Here is an 18,564-nt window from a genome sequence, read left to right on the forward strand (position 1 = left end):
GGGATACGCAGTGTTACAGTCATTTGTAGAATTTTCTCATTAACTTCTGGCAACAGGTGCTGCAGTTGTTTTTAAGTTACTGAGATTTCATCTCAGCGAAAATAGGGGTTTCAAAGTTAGAACACGAAAGTTTAAGTTGCTCAACTTGTCTAAACTTTGGAGGGACTAGTAATATTCTCGTTTATGAGTTAATTTCAACATAATCCAATTATACCATCCAATCGATTGGGTTTTGTTTGGGTGCACTCTCTAGGATGTTAGGGTTAGTGTTGTAGATCTCATAATGTTAAACACTAAATTAAATATAAAATGTTGAGTATTTTGTAGTCTGGTGTTGGTAAAATCTGTTTCATTCACATATGTCCTTTACTCACTTATGTCCTCTACTCACTTTTTGCCGCTGACATAGTGCCATGTATACTGGAATTAAGAGAGCAACCGAAGCTTTTTAGTTTTTTGCAGATCTGGAAACAAGAAAATCATAGTATATGAAAATGAGGCTCCATTCCCTTGCTGTCCTAAGAATTTGTGCTCTTAATTTAACATTGACACGCTGAAGTCCTTGCTATGTTGAATCAGAAGTGTCCAGCCTCTACATTTACTTTATCAATTGTCAGAAGGTTAGTTTAGCCAAGCTTTTTTATTTTTTCTCCGTTCGAACCTGAAAGGAAAAACTCTATTTTCAGGCACCCTGACTCCAAGTCTTTATAAAGGAAATTTGAAATAGAGTTGATTGAGTTTATGAGTGTATGGCCGCAAAATAGGAGCACAATAGATATAGAATTCGAAAGACTCTTCACTTTCATTTTTTGTTGCTCAAGTAGGCTGGTTTACTTGGATTTTTTATACAGGAAAGTGGAGTTAGTTTGTTGGTTTTCCTAATGTTTTAGTTGTCGTGTGGCTCGACCAGCCAAGAAAAATGATAAAAAATGCAGCCTACAGATCAATTTGAACATTGTTGAATGATATTTAACTTATGCCAAAAATGGTAGTAATAGAACTGTAGTGGAAAACTCTCACTGGCCAGAGCCATGCTTGCAAGATGCAGTGTGCATTGCCCCACTATTCTTTAGAGTACTAACATCACTCAGCATTTTTGCTCTACTTGCTTGCAATAAACAACTGCAGTGGACTGTAGGCCATAACTTTAACTCTGTCATGGATTGTTTCATGTTAAGTTCATTTTGGGTGGTGTCACTTCACTAATTGTAAAAGAATTATCAAAATATTTTCAACATGGAAACTTTATATATTTCACTTTATGCATAGCTAGATGATTATCTCTTCTCTGGAGAGGTTTACTGCATTTCATGTGTGAGTACTGTAAGCAACCAGTGGGAGAATGTGACTTTTGTTCCATCTCATGCTGTAGACGTAAAACGGAACCATTATCCTGATAACTTGAAAGCATCTTTAACAAGTTCGTGTAAGTAATCTTTGATACTATACAAACTCTGTTTAATGCAATCATGAGTTGAAAATTTAATCTATACTTTCCCAACCTGTTAAACATCTCCTTGAGCTTATCTGCCTCGGAGGTATGAAATCTAGTTTTGGCTATTTAAGTACACTAAATATCAATTATCAACCTCACCTGTTGTTGCAACTACATGAATTTACTAATAGCAACAAGAAAAAGATTGATTATTGTCAAATCTTAATAAGGGAAAAGAAAGATAGTTAGATCAAAGAGCATATCTTCCTTTCTAATTTTAGCATATATACACCCTTGCAAGGAAAAACTGGAATACAAGAGATTTATTAAGAGTATAAAGACAGTAAAGCAACTCTGAGTTTTAAACAAAGAATGATACTTGAAAGGCATAGTAAAGTACTGATACAAATGACAGAGTGCAGAAAAGTAGGACTGAAAAGACCCCTTTGGAGCCAAAATACACATGAGGAGGGAATGAATACTTGATCCTTCAAATATATAACAGGTATACACAATGCTCAATAAAAAAATGAAGTGAATGATGAAACTCTCCACAATTACAAAGACAAAAAGGAAAGTAAAGATTCTTGTGGCAAAACTTGCAACAAATCAAATCAGAATCTCGCTCAAAACCTCCTCCTCCTGTCCCAGCAGCGTTTGGGAGCACACGAATCTTTAGCAGGTTTAGGCATATCATGAAAGTCCACCATTATGATCCTTCTCTTCGCTTTGTTTTGCTCTGCAACCCTTTCCTCAAATTTTCTTTTACTTGATTCAAACTTCATTCTTGAACTCTTCATATCTTTGATGCTTTGTGTTGTTTTTTGCATTGGTCTTGCAACTGTAGAACTTTGTGTTGTTTTTTGCATTTGTCTTGCAACTGTATAACTCTGTTTCTTTAGATTCTCTACTCCCTCAAGCCTCTGTTTCTTGGTTGCCGATCCCGTAACACAACTCATGTTCTTGCTTTTAGTATTATCGGACTGACACTTTCCTGCTTCTGTCTTCTTTTCTTTATCACTATCAACATGCTTGTGTTGAACCTTGTCGTCAATGTCTCGAGTCTTCTTTAAACTTAGTTTTACCTTCAATACAGTAGATTCGGTCTTACTGATGTTGTAGTTTTCTTGTCGCCCAAGAATATGGCATGTTTCTTGATCATCAACAGAGAACTCAGCACCGCCATTACTGTCGACTTCTTCATCTTCTTCTATATCACTAACACTGTCGATTTCTTCATCACCAACACTGTGTTTTTCCGGATTCAGTAACATCATTAGTATTTCATCTCTGTGCTTCTTAAACTTTGTTGGGTGTTTCAATGCAACAACTTGAATAGATGCTTTAATCAACTGAATTATATCTGGCTTCTTCTTTATGGAAAAAACGTTCAGAAAAACTGATTCTATATCCATGGCTACACTCTCTCAACAGCAAGAACTGCTAACCCTAATAACAACACAACTATTATGTAAAAATTGAAAGAGATAATTTGTTTGGCAGTCGAAAGAGACATTTATATGGGAAGGAAATTTAGAAACTATTTTTCCAACATGGTTTAGGAGTACTAACTTGCGTGGAAATTAAGTTCTACACACACGCTTACTTCTCTTTCTTCAAGGACTAGTACCCATTTCTCTTAGTAGTAGTAGCAGCTAACGGTAAAGGGAATTGTATAGGTTTGATACCAAAATTAAATACCCATTTCTCTTATTAGTAAAGAAAAAACAATATTTTCAACACATACATTACTGTCAATTGTGTAAATACTAAGTTCCTCGGACTCGGGTGCGGGCATTCGATACGGGTACGGATCCGAGTGTCGGATTCAGAAAAATCTAAATTTTATGATTCGGGGGTGCAGATCAAGGTATGGATACGGAGGCGGAGATTCGGCTAAAAAAATTCAAAATTATAAAAATAGAGTTGTAAGTCCGATCCGAACTCAAAACACGATCCCTTGAATTCTTGATTTGGTATCATAAAACTGTATTAATTACTACCGCCCGGATCTGGAGTCACAATTCACGAGCATTCTAGAATTTACTACAAGTAATAGTCTGAAAGAAATACAACTGTCTGAATGAAAGAAAACAGTAGGACATAAAAGATAGACGGGGACTTCAAGGTGTATGAACGCCGACAGATCTACCTTGAGTCTCCGGACAGCGGACCAGTAGCAAATCTCGATCAACCTAACCCGGTATCAAAATCTGCACAGAAAGTGCAGAGTGCAGTATCAGTACAACCGACCCCATGTACTGGTAAGTGTCCAGCCTAACCTCGGCGAAGTAGTGACGAGGCTAGAACAAGACACCTACATATAACCTGAACAATATAATCATGCTAGTGGCAACAACAGTAAATAAAGTAATAATGCAGAAATAATAGGAAGGGGACATACAATGGGGAATACAACATAAAGAGTGAGAATAATGAAAAGACAGAATTAAACAGAAAATCCTTAAACGAATTGAGTAATTAAAACAGTAAGAAAAACTGCACGGCATCACCTTTCGTGCTTTTACTCTCAACCTCACCAAATAAATAAATAAAACGGCACGACATCACCCTTCGTGCATTAAACCTCTCATAATATACACGGCATCACCCTTCGTGCTTTACACTCTTCCTCACAATATAAATAAAGCATGCACGGCATCACCCTTCGTGCTTTACACTCTTCCTTACAATATAAATAAAGCATGGACGGCATCACCCTTCGTGCTTTATACTCCTCCTCACCAATCACAAAATCGATAACAACGGATAAATAAGAGTATCACAAAGGAGCCAGTATTTTGCCCATAATCAATAGCACAATGTAATCTCAACCTTGAATCAATATTCGAAAGTTACCAAATCTCAGTGAAACCAGATATGAGTCACCCAACAATTCAAATAACCCGCTAAGCATGGATAGTAGAATTTAAGGCTACAAAATAGACAAGAATAGAATTTCATTCGCATGCTATGACTCGACAACGACGCATAGATGCTCGTCACCTCACCTATACATCGTATTTAACAACCAAACACGTAGCAAATGAACACATAATACCTATTCCCTCAAGCCAAAGTTAGACACGATAATTACCTCGCTCCGAAGGCCACTTAATTCTCAATCACAACTTTTTCTTTGGAATTCACCTCTAAACCACTCGTATCTATTCAAAAATGACTCAATAATATCAAATATTGCTAAAGGAATCAATTATATTTCATAAATTAAATTTTTAAAATTTTCCTCCAAAAAGTCGAAAAAGAATCAACCCCGGGCTCGCTTGGTCAAAATCTGAGGTTCGGACCAAAATCCTTTTACCCATTCACCCCCGAGCCTGAATATGTAATTAGTTTTGGAATTCGACCTCAAATCGAGGTCTAAATCCCCAAATTCCCAAAATCCCTAGTTTCTATCCTAACCCCTAATTCTACCATGAAAACTCTAGATTTTAGGTTGAATTCTAGTAAAATGAAGTAAAAGATTGAAAGAAACGAGTTAAGGAACACTTACCTATGATTTGGGGAAGAAAATGTCTTTGAAAAATCGCCTTAGGCCTCCTATCCTTTTGAAAACGAGAAAAAAAATGGCTGGAGTCCGAATTAAATGAACTCACTGCCCAGCGACCTTTGCACATGCGGTGCTTTGGTCGCACCTGCGCATCCGCATGTGCGGACAGGATGTGCGCTTTTGCGGAAAAGAATTGGGCTAACTGGGGCCGCACCTGCGTACAGGGTTCCGCTTCTGCGGTCCCGCTCCTGCGGAGAAAAGTCCGTATCTGCGAAAAAATGAAGTCCAGGCCTGGGTCGCATCTGCGGGGCTATCGCTCGCACCTGCGACCAAAGGCTCGCAGGTGCGGGCACACAAGATTTGGTGCACCAGTAGCCTTGTTGAGGTTTGAACTCAACTCGCGCATCGCCCGAATGGCACTCGAGCCCTCAGGGCTACAAACCAAACATGCACGCAAGTCTAAAAATATCATACGGACCTGCTCGCACGATCAAATTGCCAAAATAACACCTAAAACTCTAAATATAGCACCAAATCAAATGAAATTCTCAAGAACACTTTAAAATTTTTATTTTCTCAACTGGACGCCCGAATCACGTCAAATCAACTCCGTTTCTTACCAAATTTCACATACATGTCTTAAATATCATAATGAACCTGTACCGGGCTCCGAAACCAAAATACAAACCCGATACTAACAATGCCAAATATCAATCAATTCTTAAAAATAAATAATTTCTAAACTTTTAATTTGCATAAAAAATTCATAACTCAAGCTAGGTACCTCCAAATTCGATTCCGGACATACGCCCAGGTCCCATAATTCGATACGAACCTACCGGGACCGTCAAAGCACGGATCCGGGTCCGTTTACCAAAAATATTGACCGAAATCAACTAAAATTAACTTTTAAGGCAAAATTTTTTATTTTTATTAGTTTTCAACATAAAAGCTTTCCGGAAACCTGCCCAGGCTGTGCACGCAAATGGAGGAGGGTAAAAATGAGATTTTTAAGGCTTAAGAGCGCAGATTCGAGTTCTAAAACATAAGATGACCTTTTGGGTCATCACATTATTACGCTTGCAATGTCACTTGAACCGTTTCGGATTGGAGGGTTGATTGGGTGTCCTTGTGTGGAGTGCAAGTGTTTGCATTTTTTTTGGATCGAAGGATGTTAAGGCTCATCTTTATAAAAAAGGGTTTATGGATAATTATTTTGTGTGGATTAGTCATGGAGAGATTGATAGTAGTGATGGTGTATTTCATAATGTAGTTGTTGGTGAAAGTAGTAGGTCGGTGGGGAATAACGTTCAACATCCTAAATACCATGAAATGGTTGTGGATGCTTTTGGGATGCACTTCAATTTTGAAACCCATGAAAGTGTTGAACAATCTCCTAACGAAGAGACAAAATATTTTGATGAACACTTAGAGGCCGCTAGTCGTCCACTAAGGGAAGGGAGTATGCACTCTCAGTTGTCTATTGCGGTTAGATTATTAAGTATCAAATCAGATACCAATATTTCTCAAGCAAGAATGGATTCTTTCATTGGCCTTATGAGTGAACTAGTTGACCCAACTTTCAACATACCTGAAGATTTCTATAAGATTAAAAGATTGGTTTCTAAGTTAGGACTCTCATCTATGAGAATCGATTGTTGTAAAGATAGTTGCATGTTGTATTATAAGGGTGATGCGGATTTAGAAAGTTATAAATTTTGTGAAAAACCTCGTTTTAAGCGGCTTTCCAGCGGGAAGAAGGCTGATGTGAAGTCGATGCATTACTTACCTCTTATTCTTAGATTAAAGAGGTTGTACGCATCGATGTGTTCCGCTCCTCATAGGAGATGGCACTATGAAAATAGATGGCCTCCCGGTGTTATGTGTCATCCTTCAGATGGGGAAGCTTGGAAGCTTTTTGATAGGACGTATCCGGATTATGCTAGTGAACCGAGGAATGTTCGGTTGGGTTTGTGTGCTGATGGTTTCATGCCATTTTCTGTTTCTACAACACCATATTCATGTTGGCCGATCTTTATTATGCCGTATAATATTCTGCCTCAAATGTATATGACTAGTCCATATATTTTTTTAAATTGTGTTATTCCCGGTCCCCGCAATCCAAAAAGTTTGATTGATGTATATTTGCAACCTCTGATTGATGAGCTTAAATAGTTGTGGTATGATGGAGTTGAGACATATGATATATCAGCTAAGCAAAATTTCAACTTGCGTGCTAACTTAATGTGGACCATTAATGATTTTCCTGCGTATGGAATGTTGTCTGGGTGGATGACTGCCGGAAAGTTAGCATGTCCTTACTGCATGAAAAATGGTAAAGCATTCACTTTAAGACATGACCGAAAGCAGTCATGGTTTGATTGTCATCGTCAGTTCTTGCCAGTTGATCATTAGTTCAGAAGGATGAAGAATGCATTCAAAAAGAATACAGTTGAACATGATTTGCCACCTCCAATTTATTCCAGTGAGGAAATTTAGGAGAGGGTTCAGAACTTCACTAAAGTTTCCGAGGCCCCACCTTCTAGATTTCCTGGATATAGTGTTACTCATAACTGGACAAAACATAGCATATTTTGGGAGTTGCCATATTGGAAGGATAATCTTCTCCGGCACAATCTTGATGTCATGCATATTGAGAAGAACTATTTTGACAATTTGTTCAACACAGTCATGGATGATAAGAATAAGACAAAAGATAACCCGAAGGCTAGACTGGACTTACAAGAATATTGCAGGCGACCTGAATTACATTTGCAATCTGGGAACAATGGTAAGGTGTTCAAGCCCAAGACTAGCTACACATTCACTTTGGAACAAAGACGACACATTTGTGAGTGGGTTACAAACCTAAAGATGCCCGAGGGCTATGCATCGAACCTAGAAAAATGTGCCGATATGGTTGAGGGAAAGCTGACTCATATGAAAAGTCATGACTGTCATATATTCATGGAAACCTTAATCCCTATTGCATTTTGTGGATTGCCTGAAAATATATGGAAACCCATCACAGAGATAAGCTTGTTCTTCAAAGACTTATGTTCTACCACATTAAGGGAAGAAAACCTATTTCAAATGAATCGGAACATTCATGTAATCAGTAATAAGCTGGAAAGGATTTTTCCATGTGATTGCTTTAATGTGATGGAACACCTTCCAATTCACCTTGTACACGAGGCGCGACTTGGAGGCCCGGTTCAATGCAGGTGGATGTATCCATTCGAGAGGTAATGATCAAACCTTGATTTATTCTTGTAATTTTCTTTAACGTTATCGTCTAATATGACAATGTACAGGACTATCGGCAAGTGTAAACGATTTGTTAAACAGAGGAATAGGATTGAAGGATCCATATGCGAAGCCTATCTTGCAAAGGAAACTGCCCATTTTTGTTCTTACTACTTTGACAGTCATGTGCCATGTGCTAGAAATAGGTCCAATCGGCATAATGTGGTGATTGAGATTGATCCATTATATCCACTAATGTCCTTATTCAATCAACCAAGCCGAGGTTCTAAAGATCGAACAAAAAAGGGGCCTAAGTAGTATGGAGTACATATCAGCTTCAAATCATGTATTGCTAAATTATCCGGAAGTTCAACCCTTTCTTAAGTAAGTGTTGACGTAAGATTAATTTACATGGGCTACTATTTAATTTGGTTTATACAACTAACAAATAATTTTTAATGCGTCGCTCAGTGACTTCGTGAGCCAATTTGGTCATGGTGTTGTATATTCTACATTTGAGGCATGGTTTAAAGAGTGTGTAAGTGAATCTTATATACTTTCTCACATGTGAATATACATACTTGTAAATAAACTTGCTCACTTGTGATTTATTTACCCCTACATATAGGTCAATAATTCAAACAACGGTGTTAATCAATTTTTGAAAGACATATCTTGGGGACCTATACCTACGGTTACGACTATGTCTAAGTATTATGTGAATGGTTACAAATTTCACACCGAGGAATGCTCCAAGTATAAAAAAAGCAATAACAGTAGTGTGTGTGTCAAAGGTGGTGAAGGCAGCCAGGATGGGGAAAATGATTATTATGGTGTGATCAAAGAGATTCTAGAATTGTCATATTCAGGTTGGCCAAATAAGAAGATCATACTTTTCCGATGCAAGTGGTTTGACCCAATACCTAGAAGAGGTACAAATATACACTCGCAGTACAACATAATTGAGGTTAATAAAAAGAGGGAGTATGATCGCTATGATACTTTTATAATTGCAGAAAGAGTTAGGCAAGTGTACTATGCTCCATATCCATTGCGGAAGGATAAGGCTGATTAGTTGGTTGTAATCAAAACAAAGCCTGTTGGTAGGGTGGAAGTTGAGAATGTGCTAGATGTTGCTTACCAAAATGATACCTCAAGTGTTAACCAAATGGTGGATGATCAGTTAGAAAATTACTTGGAGCATCCTCAACGCATATTAGAAGAAGTTGATATGGAGGAAATAACAATCATAGAAAATGAGGATGAAGAATCACCTAATGAAAATGAAAGAAGTGAAGAGGAAGGATTTTTAGACGAGGAAGGATAAGTCGACGAAGACGACTAGCATGTTAGTTTTTTCAAGCGCTCTCAACTTATATAGATTTATATTCTCAATTCTAACATTTTCTTTAATTTATGCAGATGGCCGATAAGGGTCGAGGTAGATCTAGGAAGGATAAAAGGTCTATCGATCATGATGATGGTGCTACACCCACGCTTCCTTCAACTCCACACTTGCATCCCTCTGCTGCTGATGGCCGGCAGCAATCTTCTAGACACAGATCTATTCCACCATATCCATCTACGCATCATACTACCCACCATTCGCCCGCCCAGCAGTATTATCACCATTCTCCGTCACAGGGCTATACCCCGCTTCCTCCTCATGATCCTACCAGTACTAACATGGGTGCATCGAGTCACCAGTCACAGAGCCATATGATACGCCCGTCATATGCTCAATTTGCTTCATCTCCAGCTAGATCGCATCCATCTAGATTTCAGTCGGCTGGATTGCAGCAGTGGTCTGGATCGCATCAGGGGTCTAGATCGATGCAAGGGTGTGGATCTCAGCCATCTTCATCAGGGACCCCGTCTCCCTCTCCACAAAGTTCATCTCCTAGCATTTTTAGTTTTCGTCTTCGGGATAGTAGCACTGAGCCAAATGCCCCCCTTTTTGTGCACGCTTCAGATTCATCGGAGGATGATGATCCAGATGATGTGCGTTATGATTGTTATCATAGGATCATCATCAGGCCTGAGGGAAATGGGTAAGATTTATTTATTACTTCTTTATTTTTGCTGAATTATAATAGCTACTCTTGTTTATTTAATGTAATTTCTATGTTGCGGGTTCATTCCTAATCATCATGTTACAAAGATAATCACTGATATTCTTGTCGGGTTGTATAATGCACCCTATCCGACTTGGAGTGACTTTCCAGAGGATCTCGTGCAACAGATGTTCAACCAATTTAAGTTTTTAATACAATTCTTATCTATTTAAGCATTATATTAACAATATTTTCATCTAACGTTACATACTTTATTTGCAGAATAAGTGTGCCTGGGAGGACCGGTATAACCGTGAAATTTGTAAAACTTTTGGAGTACAAATGCCGTAAGAGACTCTCTGATTCCTTCAGCTCCGCTCGAAAGGTTAAAAAGTAGCCTTCATGGGTTCTACCGGATGTATGTGTGGATCTGCAGAGGTATTGGTTCACCGAGAAATTCGAGAAGCAGAGTGAACTGGGAAAGAAGGCCCGAGCATTTGAGAAGGGTGGCTCTTTGCACTGTCTGGGTTCAAGGAGCATGGGGGATACGAGGAGACAACTGGTAATTTCTTAAAATATTTTGGTCTATTTTTATCGAACTATATTTATATATGTTAATTTCGTTAACACGTTTTATTATATTTGTAGGAAAAAAAAATATGGGAGGAAGATGAGTCATGATGAGTTCTTCATGGAGACTCACATCCGGAAGAAGAAGGCACCGACAGATCCAACTAGATAGGCCGAGGATCGGGCGAAGACTACACATGTAAGTTTCACAACTACTATAAATGTTTATAATATTATATAGTTAGTAATTTTCTATCTTCTAAATAAAGGGTCGCTACAAGATTAATTTGGAGGAGTATACTCAAAGTTTGCCACCGAATGAGCAAGGCGAGCGATCGCCCATTTTAGACGAAGAAGCGCAGAGGATATGGTTGGATGTTGTCGATGGTCCTAAAAAGAGGGTAGCATACGGCCTTCTAGATAAATCATTTCGGCGCTACAGGATTGGATTGCAAGGTATAGGGACTTCCGCCCAAGGCGAGGCGATTGATAGGTCGACTATATCGTCTATGGAATAGAAGATCGCAAAGCTGACAGCAGAGCTTGAAGAGACAAAGGCTAGAGAAAAAAAAAGAGATGAACAATTTGGTATCCTTCAAGTTCAGCTAGAAAGGAGGGACGAACAATTTAATCTCCTTCAAGGTCAGCTGGCCAATCTTCTTGCTAGTGGTGCTTTCCCCATTCTCCGGTCTCGTGAGCCTTCCCCATATGCCGACGATGAAGGTTCTAGGAGTGAAGATGGAGATGATGCTAGATAAAAAACTCATTGAATGGTGTGTATTGCTAAACAAAGTATTGAACTTGTCAATATTTAGTTGAGACTAGTTTTGAATGATGATTATATTGTTATTTTGTTATTGAACATTTTAGTAGTTGTTGTTGTGGTTGTTATTAGTTGTTGTGGTTATTATTAGTTGTTGTTGTTGTTAGATAATAGTTGTTAGTGTTAGTTAATTGTTGTTGTTATTGTTAGTATATTTATTGTTGTTGATTAATTATGGTTGAATATCAGCAATGTAATGCTGCCATTATAGGATGGATATTGGTTGTAATTAGCAGGTGGTGTAGCTCAAAAATAGGCATTTTCTGCCCATTTTTTACCCAGATTTTCGACCGAATTCGGTCGTAAATTTCAAATAAATTCTCCAGTTTATTGAAATTTTCGACCGAATTTGGTCGGAAATTATGAATATATATTTATTTTTTTAAAATAAATTAACAATTTATTATAATTTACAACTAATTATTTAATTAAATAAAATTATTATTTTTTTAATTTCCGACCGAATTCGGTCGGAAAATTAAAATTAAAAAAATTTTAATAGTTTCTGACCGATTTCGGTAAATAGTCTACTGCGTCGATGCTATAATACCTACATGTGCTATTTTACATGAGCTTACTCTTCATTATGTACCGAATCTCTATGATACTTGTCTTGCATACATAATGTGTTTTAATGTTATAAGACCCCTCAACTGTGATCTTGCTTCCCTGCTAATATGCTCTCCAGTATGTCTTAATCCCCTGTTCCTTCAGTGATTACTTGGACTGTCATAATACGTGCTCCCTATCATGTTCCAATGCAATCTTGCCTCCTGATGATAATTAACATGTTTGTCTTATGATACTAAGATGCATGCTTAGCTTAATCCGAACCTCTTAGGTCTCAATTGGTTTAATGTCATGAATGATAATCTATGTATATTTTGCAAACCTGTTTCTTCCCCAATTTCTTTCAGTATGAGGTTATCTATGTGGTGCTTTGCTGTCCTGCTGAACCTACTGGCCTATTTGATTAATTACTCTATATGCTCAATTTGGCTATGTCTACTTTAGGATATGAATGTATCTCCTAACTTCTGTCCATTTTCCTCACTGGCAACTTATGCTATTCTAAACACTTCATTCTTAGCCGGCTGAAAGCCAAGGCTACCTAGGTTCTATTATTGGCCTCCCTAGTGTGAGCACTGCTCGGGGTCCAATTGAGACCCTTGTGAACTCTAACACACCAGGACTTAGTTCTTAGTCACTCCCTCAATCTCAAAAATTGTTCCTATTCACTCTACTCCCCCCTGTTATGTATTGTGTACCTGAATTGGTTGGTTCAAGTGATGCAACACTTGGTGCCATGGTTGAGTAAACTGGTTCTGGACTCCTCTATGGATCCCTGAGTCGTGTATTAAATGTGGATCTTTGTTGAAGGCCTGGGTATGTTGTGTAAGAGCTATTGAAGGCCCATGCAATACTGGGTATTTATTTTATTTGGGCCTGTTGTGGGCCTCTTATCGCTGTTATGTGACATTTGTATTTTTACTCGTATTTGAGCCTGTAATAACCTTTGTGTAAATACTTGGGGAATTAGTAAGAAGGGGAAACGGGTATGTCTAAAGTTTGCATGAAAGGGTAGCCAACATGCCTATAAGATTCACATGACTTATCCAACCTGCTATGTATATGCCTTTAATCTTGGTTGCACTGTTAGAAATTATGCCATTAGGACAAGTACACACACATGCTCTCTGCTAGCAAATATGAATGTTGCCATTATTCTCACTGCTATGTGTTACTAGAAAACCTGCCTATAGGAATAAATGTTAATGAATTTTCCTTCAATTCACTTCAGTTATTCACTAGAAATCATACCTATAGGATTTTGATCACTTCATTGCTATTGTATCACATTGTTCACTAGAAATCTTGTTTATAGGACTAAGTATAAATAAAATGAGTTCTAATCATCAATTGTTAGAGATCATGCCTATAGAAAATAATTGCTTGTTAATTGGTTAATATAGACTACTTAAACAATGTTCTTGATCGTCACTGTTAGGAAAATCTGGATAATTCTGGGGTTCTTCCCACAGATTCTGTTATACCCAACTGCGTAGATCACCTAGGCATCATACATATAGGATTGATAACTTAAAACTTTCAATAATTAGCTTATAATACCCGCATGATTCTGTCTATAAGCTATATCCTGTATCTGAAATTACATGCATACTTTGATCGCCTAGAAAGCATGTCTATAGGATTCTGCAGATTTATGATTAGCATATGTGTTTGCGTGCATTTATTGCTTAAGTGCGGAGGCAAACTTGAGCCCCCTTTTATTGTCATATTTGAAGTCCAATGTGTTTTGTATGTCGCCTAGTTTTATTATTTTGAGCAGCCTAAGTTTAAGTCTAGAACCACCCTAAATAAAGGTCCAATAGCTCCTGGACCATAGGTATGGGACGGGTAATGCACGCATAGGGTACGACCTATAATTGAATTAGAACGCTTTTAGGTAATAACTTTAACATAGTAATCGAGTAGCAGGAGATGATAGTCTGTGCTTGCTGAATAATATGAGTAACACCCCATCTTGAGGGAGTTACGAAGTATTATTTATGTTGCACGGGGTGATCCTTTAGGATAAAAAACTTAGGACCCCCTTCTTCTTTATATGTTGTTATTAGATCTAAATAGTTGTATTCCTATATTCGCACCAAGATATATATTAATCATGTTGTAATAAAGCTCTTGACTTCTGAACTCCCTTTTTTATTTGATCACCTAGCTTAATCGTACTCCACATAATCTTAAGCTCAGTCGGGACCCACAATTGTGGACGTCGAGGAGTGCCTAACATCTTCTCTTTGAGGTAACTTGAGCCCTTACCCGATCTTTGGTGGCGTTGGCTAGTCAAACAGAGTCATTTGCATAATAGGTGCCCCTAACGTACCTTAAACCGTTAGGTGGCGACTCTACTATTTTAATACCTCATTAAAAGAATTTTCACATGTCGAAACCAGATTTCGCGAGAAAAAGGGGGCGCGATAACTCCCTCTTCACTAAGAAAGTGGCAGGGAAGATAGTTATAGTTTTGATTTATGTTGATGATTTACTTATCACTGGTGATGATTCTTAGTTAATACAAGATACCAAGGATGCGCTGCAATCCTCCTTTAAAATCAAAGATTTGGGGGAACTCGAGTATTTCTTAGGCATTGAATTTTCCAGGAGTGCTAAGGGGATTTTCATGCACCAGAGGAAGTATGCCTTGGAGTTGATTGCTGATTTGGATCTTTCTGGTTCCACGCCTGTTGCCACACCTATGGAGTTGAATGTCAAGTTCATTACTTTTGAATTTGACACTCATGTTGGATCTGTTGATGACAAGGTTTAAGATGATCCATGGCCTTACCATAGATTACTTGGACGTCTATTGTACCTTATTATTACTCGACCTGATATTTCATTTGCTTTCCATTGCCTTAGCCAGTTCATGCATTCTCCAAAAATTTCTCATTGGGAGGCTGCACTTAGGGTGGTTAAATATGTTAAGTCTTGTCCTGGTCTAGGGGTTTATTGTCAGCTGTTTATTCTGAGTCTCTCCTTGCCTTTTGTGATGCTGCTTGGGCCTCCTGTCCAAATACTAGAAGATCAATCTCAGGGTATTTGGTTAAATTTGGTTCTTCCCTGATTTGTTGGAAGTCCAAGAAGCAAACCACTATCTCTAGGAGCTCTGCAGAAGTAGAATACAGAAGCATGGCTTCTATAGTGGTTGAATTGGTTTGGTCCTTGAGCTGTTCAAATAGTTAGGGGTCACTCTTTCCTTACATGTTCCCATATTCTGTGACAGTAAGTCAGCTCTTCAGAAAGCTGCAAACCCTGTTTTACACGAGCGCACCAAACACATCGATATTTATTGACACTTCATCCGGAAAAAGGTGCAAAATGATCTTATCAGTACTCTATATCTTGCAACTGCTTATCAACAAGCAGACTTTCTCAATAAGGGTCTTGGGAGATCTCAACATAATAATTTATTATCCAAGCTAGGCATGAAAAACATCTTCATGTCCCCTAGCTCGGGGGGGGGGGAGGGAGGGGATAATGAGATACTTCCAGTCACGTGTGAAGCAATGTATGGAGTCACTTAAGCTAACTATAGTTAGTAGGTCATTAATAGTTAACTAGAGTTAGGCATAAATAGTTAGTTGACAACTGTGAGTTAGTTAGATAAATACATATACATTGTACAGATTTTGTGTGGAACGAAAAAATATCGAGAAACTTCTCCCCTCTCTCTCTCTGTTGTTCATCTTCTTTCATCAATTCTTCATCACGATTTAGCAATCTAATACCCCTAAATTATGCAAAACGGTTTACCCATGCTCTCCTTTTATAGTTCGGTTCAAATAAATTCTTAACGTTATCAAACTAGCTTGTATTTGTCCTTATTTTTTAACAGGAAATTATTAGAATCTCTAATTGAATTATTTAGAACCAAAAAAATTGCCATGCGTCCAACAAATGGCTTAAAATAAAACTAACCGTTTCTCCATGTCCTCTTCTTCCCTTCCAATTTCTTCTTCTTCTCCTTCTTCTCCATTAGAGCGGAGGAAAAAAATAAAAACTAAAAAACAATTGCGTTACATAAAAAAATAAAAAAGATAAATGAAAAAGTAAAAAATGTGGCGACCAATAATTAACAATAAGCGTATACATTTTATACATTGTTGTTCCAATTTAGGGTGTGTTTTAATTCAGAGTATTTTCGTGCAGATTTTATCTCCCCATAAAATAATATTTATTTTCAATTAATTTAAAAATACTGGTTATTTTTTAATTATCGGTCCAAAAACTGACCAGCCCGTACTATTTTGACTAAGAAAATAGATCTTAGACTTAAATCAACTCAAAAGCTAGGTCATGGTGAAAATTCCCTTTTTTCTTTCCATCAGAAAAATAAATTTCAACTCATGCATCCTTGCTTAGCCACATAATTAATAAGATTATAACATGAAGAAACAATGCCGATGATATTGGTTTCATAAAGTACCCAAACTGACATAAATAAGCGAAAAAAGACCACAAATTAAAACTGCATGAAAGATCGATTCCATTACTCAAATAATCAATCAACTATTTAAAATTAATAAAGTTATGCTTTATTTTTGTTTGTAATAGAAAAACTGCTTAACTATTTCTGTAGCACTGAAAAGACCACCCAACTAGATTTCTCAAACTTTCATGACTATATACCTATTTTACTCTCTAAATTATCTACCTTTATTTTAAATAGTTTTTAATATTATAATTTTTCCCTGTTTACTTCATATTATATACTCACCTATATAATTTTTAATTTTATATATTATAATATTTTAAGTTGTATGATCTTATCCATATAGCATAATCATATGAATTATTATTCAAAAATTTTCTCATCTTAAAAAATAAAATAGTTTTAAAATTGTATATATCTCTACACTGAAATTATTTATTTATATATGTATCCTCATTTTTTATAATAGTTTTCTTAAAAATATGTAGATATTTAATGATTTTTGATTTAAATAAATAAAAGTAATTATTAACTATCTTGCTTGCATTAAACAACTGCAGTAGTTTGGAGGCCTAAAACAATTACATGTCTTTCTTCTGTGCTGACACTTGTCATATCAAGTAAACACGTGAGTATATTGAGAAAGAAAACATGTTTAAAAAAATCGGTAAGAAAACAAATTAGGGATTAACTAACTTAATCACGTGGCGACTAAAGATTTATTACTTTGGTAGCACATAGATTACTAAACAAGTTAAGGGACTAACTAATTTAACGCCAAAAAATTTTAAACTCTTTTCAAAATTTCCCAAAATTCCCGCCCCACTTCCCTCCTATAAAACTTCCCCATTACACATCTCACAAATTCACCATTATCTCACAGTCAAAGCATTTCCCAATCTACAAAATGGCTCGTACTAAGCAAACAGCTCGCAAATCAACAGGTGGTAAGGCTCCAAGGAAGCAGCTAGCTACAAAGGCTGCGAGAAAGTCAGCTCCGGCTACCGGAGGAGTGAAGAAACCTCACCGTTTCCGTCCCGGAACTGTAGCTTTAAGGGAAATTCGGAAGTACCAGAAATCGACAGAGTTGTTGATAAGAAAGTTGCCGTTTCAGAGGCTAGTGAGGGAAATAGCACAGGATTTCAAGACAGATCTGAGGTTCCAAAGCAGTGCTGTTGCTGCCCTACAAGAGGCTACTGAGGCTTACCTTGTTGGACTCTTTGAAGATACAAATCTCTGTGCCATTCACGCGAAAAGGGTCACTATCATGCCCAAGGACATTCAGCTCGCTAGGAGGATTCGTGCTGAAAGGGCTTAGGATGAAACTTGTTATGCTTATGGTTATGGATAAATTCGTGTTCTCTGATCTAGGGCATTGTTTTTTGTGTCTTTTTGCTGAATGTTAGGGTTAGTGATGTAAATCAAGTGACTTGTTTCGATCAATATATGTAAAACCTCTGGTTTATTAGTATTTTGAAATCTTATTAATGCTGTTACATCTTATTAGCGTTTGTACTTTTGATGTTTGATTATTTGTTTAGAAGGAACTCAATAGAAACATCAAATTATTTTTTCCTTGTTATCATTTGTGTAGAAATTATCTTTTCCTTTTTCACTACTTACTGGTGCTTGGCACTTCGTATTCTGCTTATGAAATATTAAACCCCCACATTCTACTAAAGAACGAAGAAAAAGATTATGTCTTTGTAGGAAATGGAACTCAATACTAGCAGTTCCTAAGTTCTGACATTACTAGTTAAACATGGACTTAAAAATCCTCTATGTGGTGTAGGGTGTTTAAACTTTGAATTTCCTTTATCATTATTTGAAACTAAGATTGATTTGGGTTTGTTATCAAATGCTTATTTACTATTGTTGTAGGAGGGTAGATGTTTCTTTTGTCACGTTAGT

At 37.2% G+C, this 18,564-nt stretch overlaps 1 protein-coding gene and 1 long non-coding RNA gene across 2 annotated transcripts; both read left to right on the forward strand.

The window, feature by feature from the left end:
• Positions 1-8,826: 8,826 nt before the first annotated feature.
• Positions 8,827-11,710, forward strand: LOC138893286 (uncharacterized). Its single transcript, XR_011408395.1, has 3 exons — positions 8,827-10,808; positions 10,895-11,015; positions 11,086-11,710. It is a non-coding gene; the product is annotated as an uncharacterized lncRNA (long non-coding RNA).
• A 5,802-nt stretch (positions 11,711-17,512) lies between these two features.
• On the forward strand, positions 17,513-18,124 carry LOC104096546 (histone H3.2-like). Its single transcript, XM_009602934.4, has one exon. The coding sequence runs from the start codon at positions 17,561-17,563 to the stop codon at positions 17,969-17,971; it is 411 nt and encodes a 136-aa protein (XP_009601229.1). The 5' UTR covers positions 17,513-17,560; the 3' UTR covers positions 17,972-18,124.
• The last annotated feature ends 440 nt before the right edge of the window (positions 18,125-18,564 follow it).

Source organism: Nicotiana tomentosiformis, chromosome 6, assembly GCF_000390325.3.
Source record: "Nicotiana tomentosiformis chromosome 6, ASM39032v3, whole genome shotgun sequence".
Lineage (NCBI taxonomy): Eukaryota > Viridiplantae > Streptophyta > Magnoliopsida > Solanales > Solanaceae > Nicotiana > Nicotiana tomentosiformis.

What these genes read in the sequence shown, in the direction of transcription:
- LOC104096546 (XM_009602934.4), top strand. Translation starts at nt 17,561, where the DNA reads ATGGCTCGTACTAAGCAAACAGCTCGCAAATCAACAGGTGGTAAGGCT.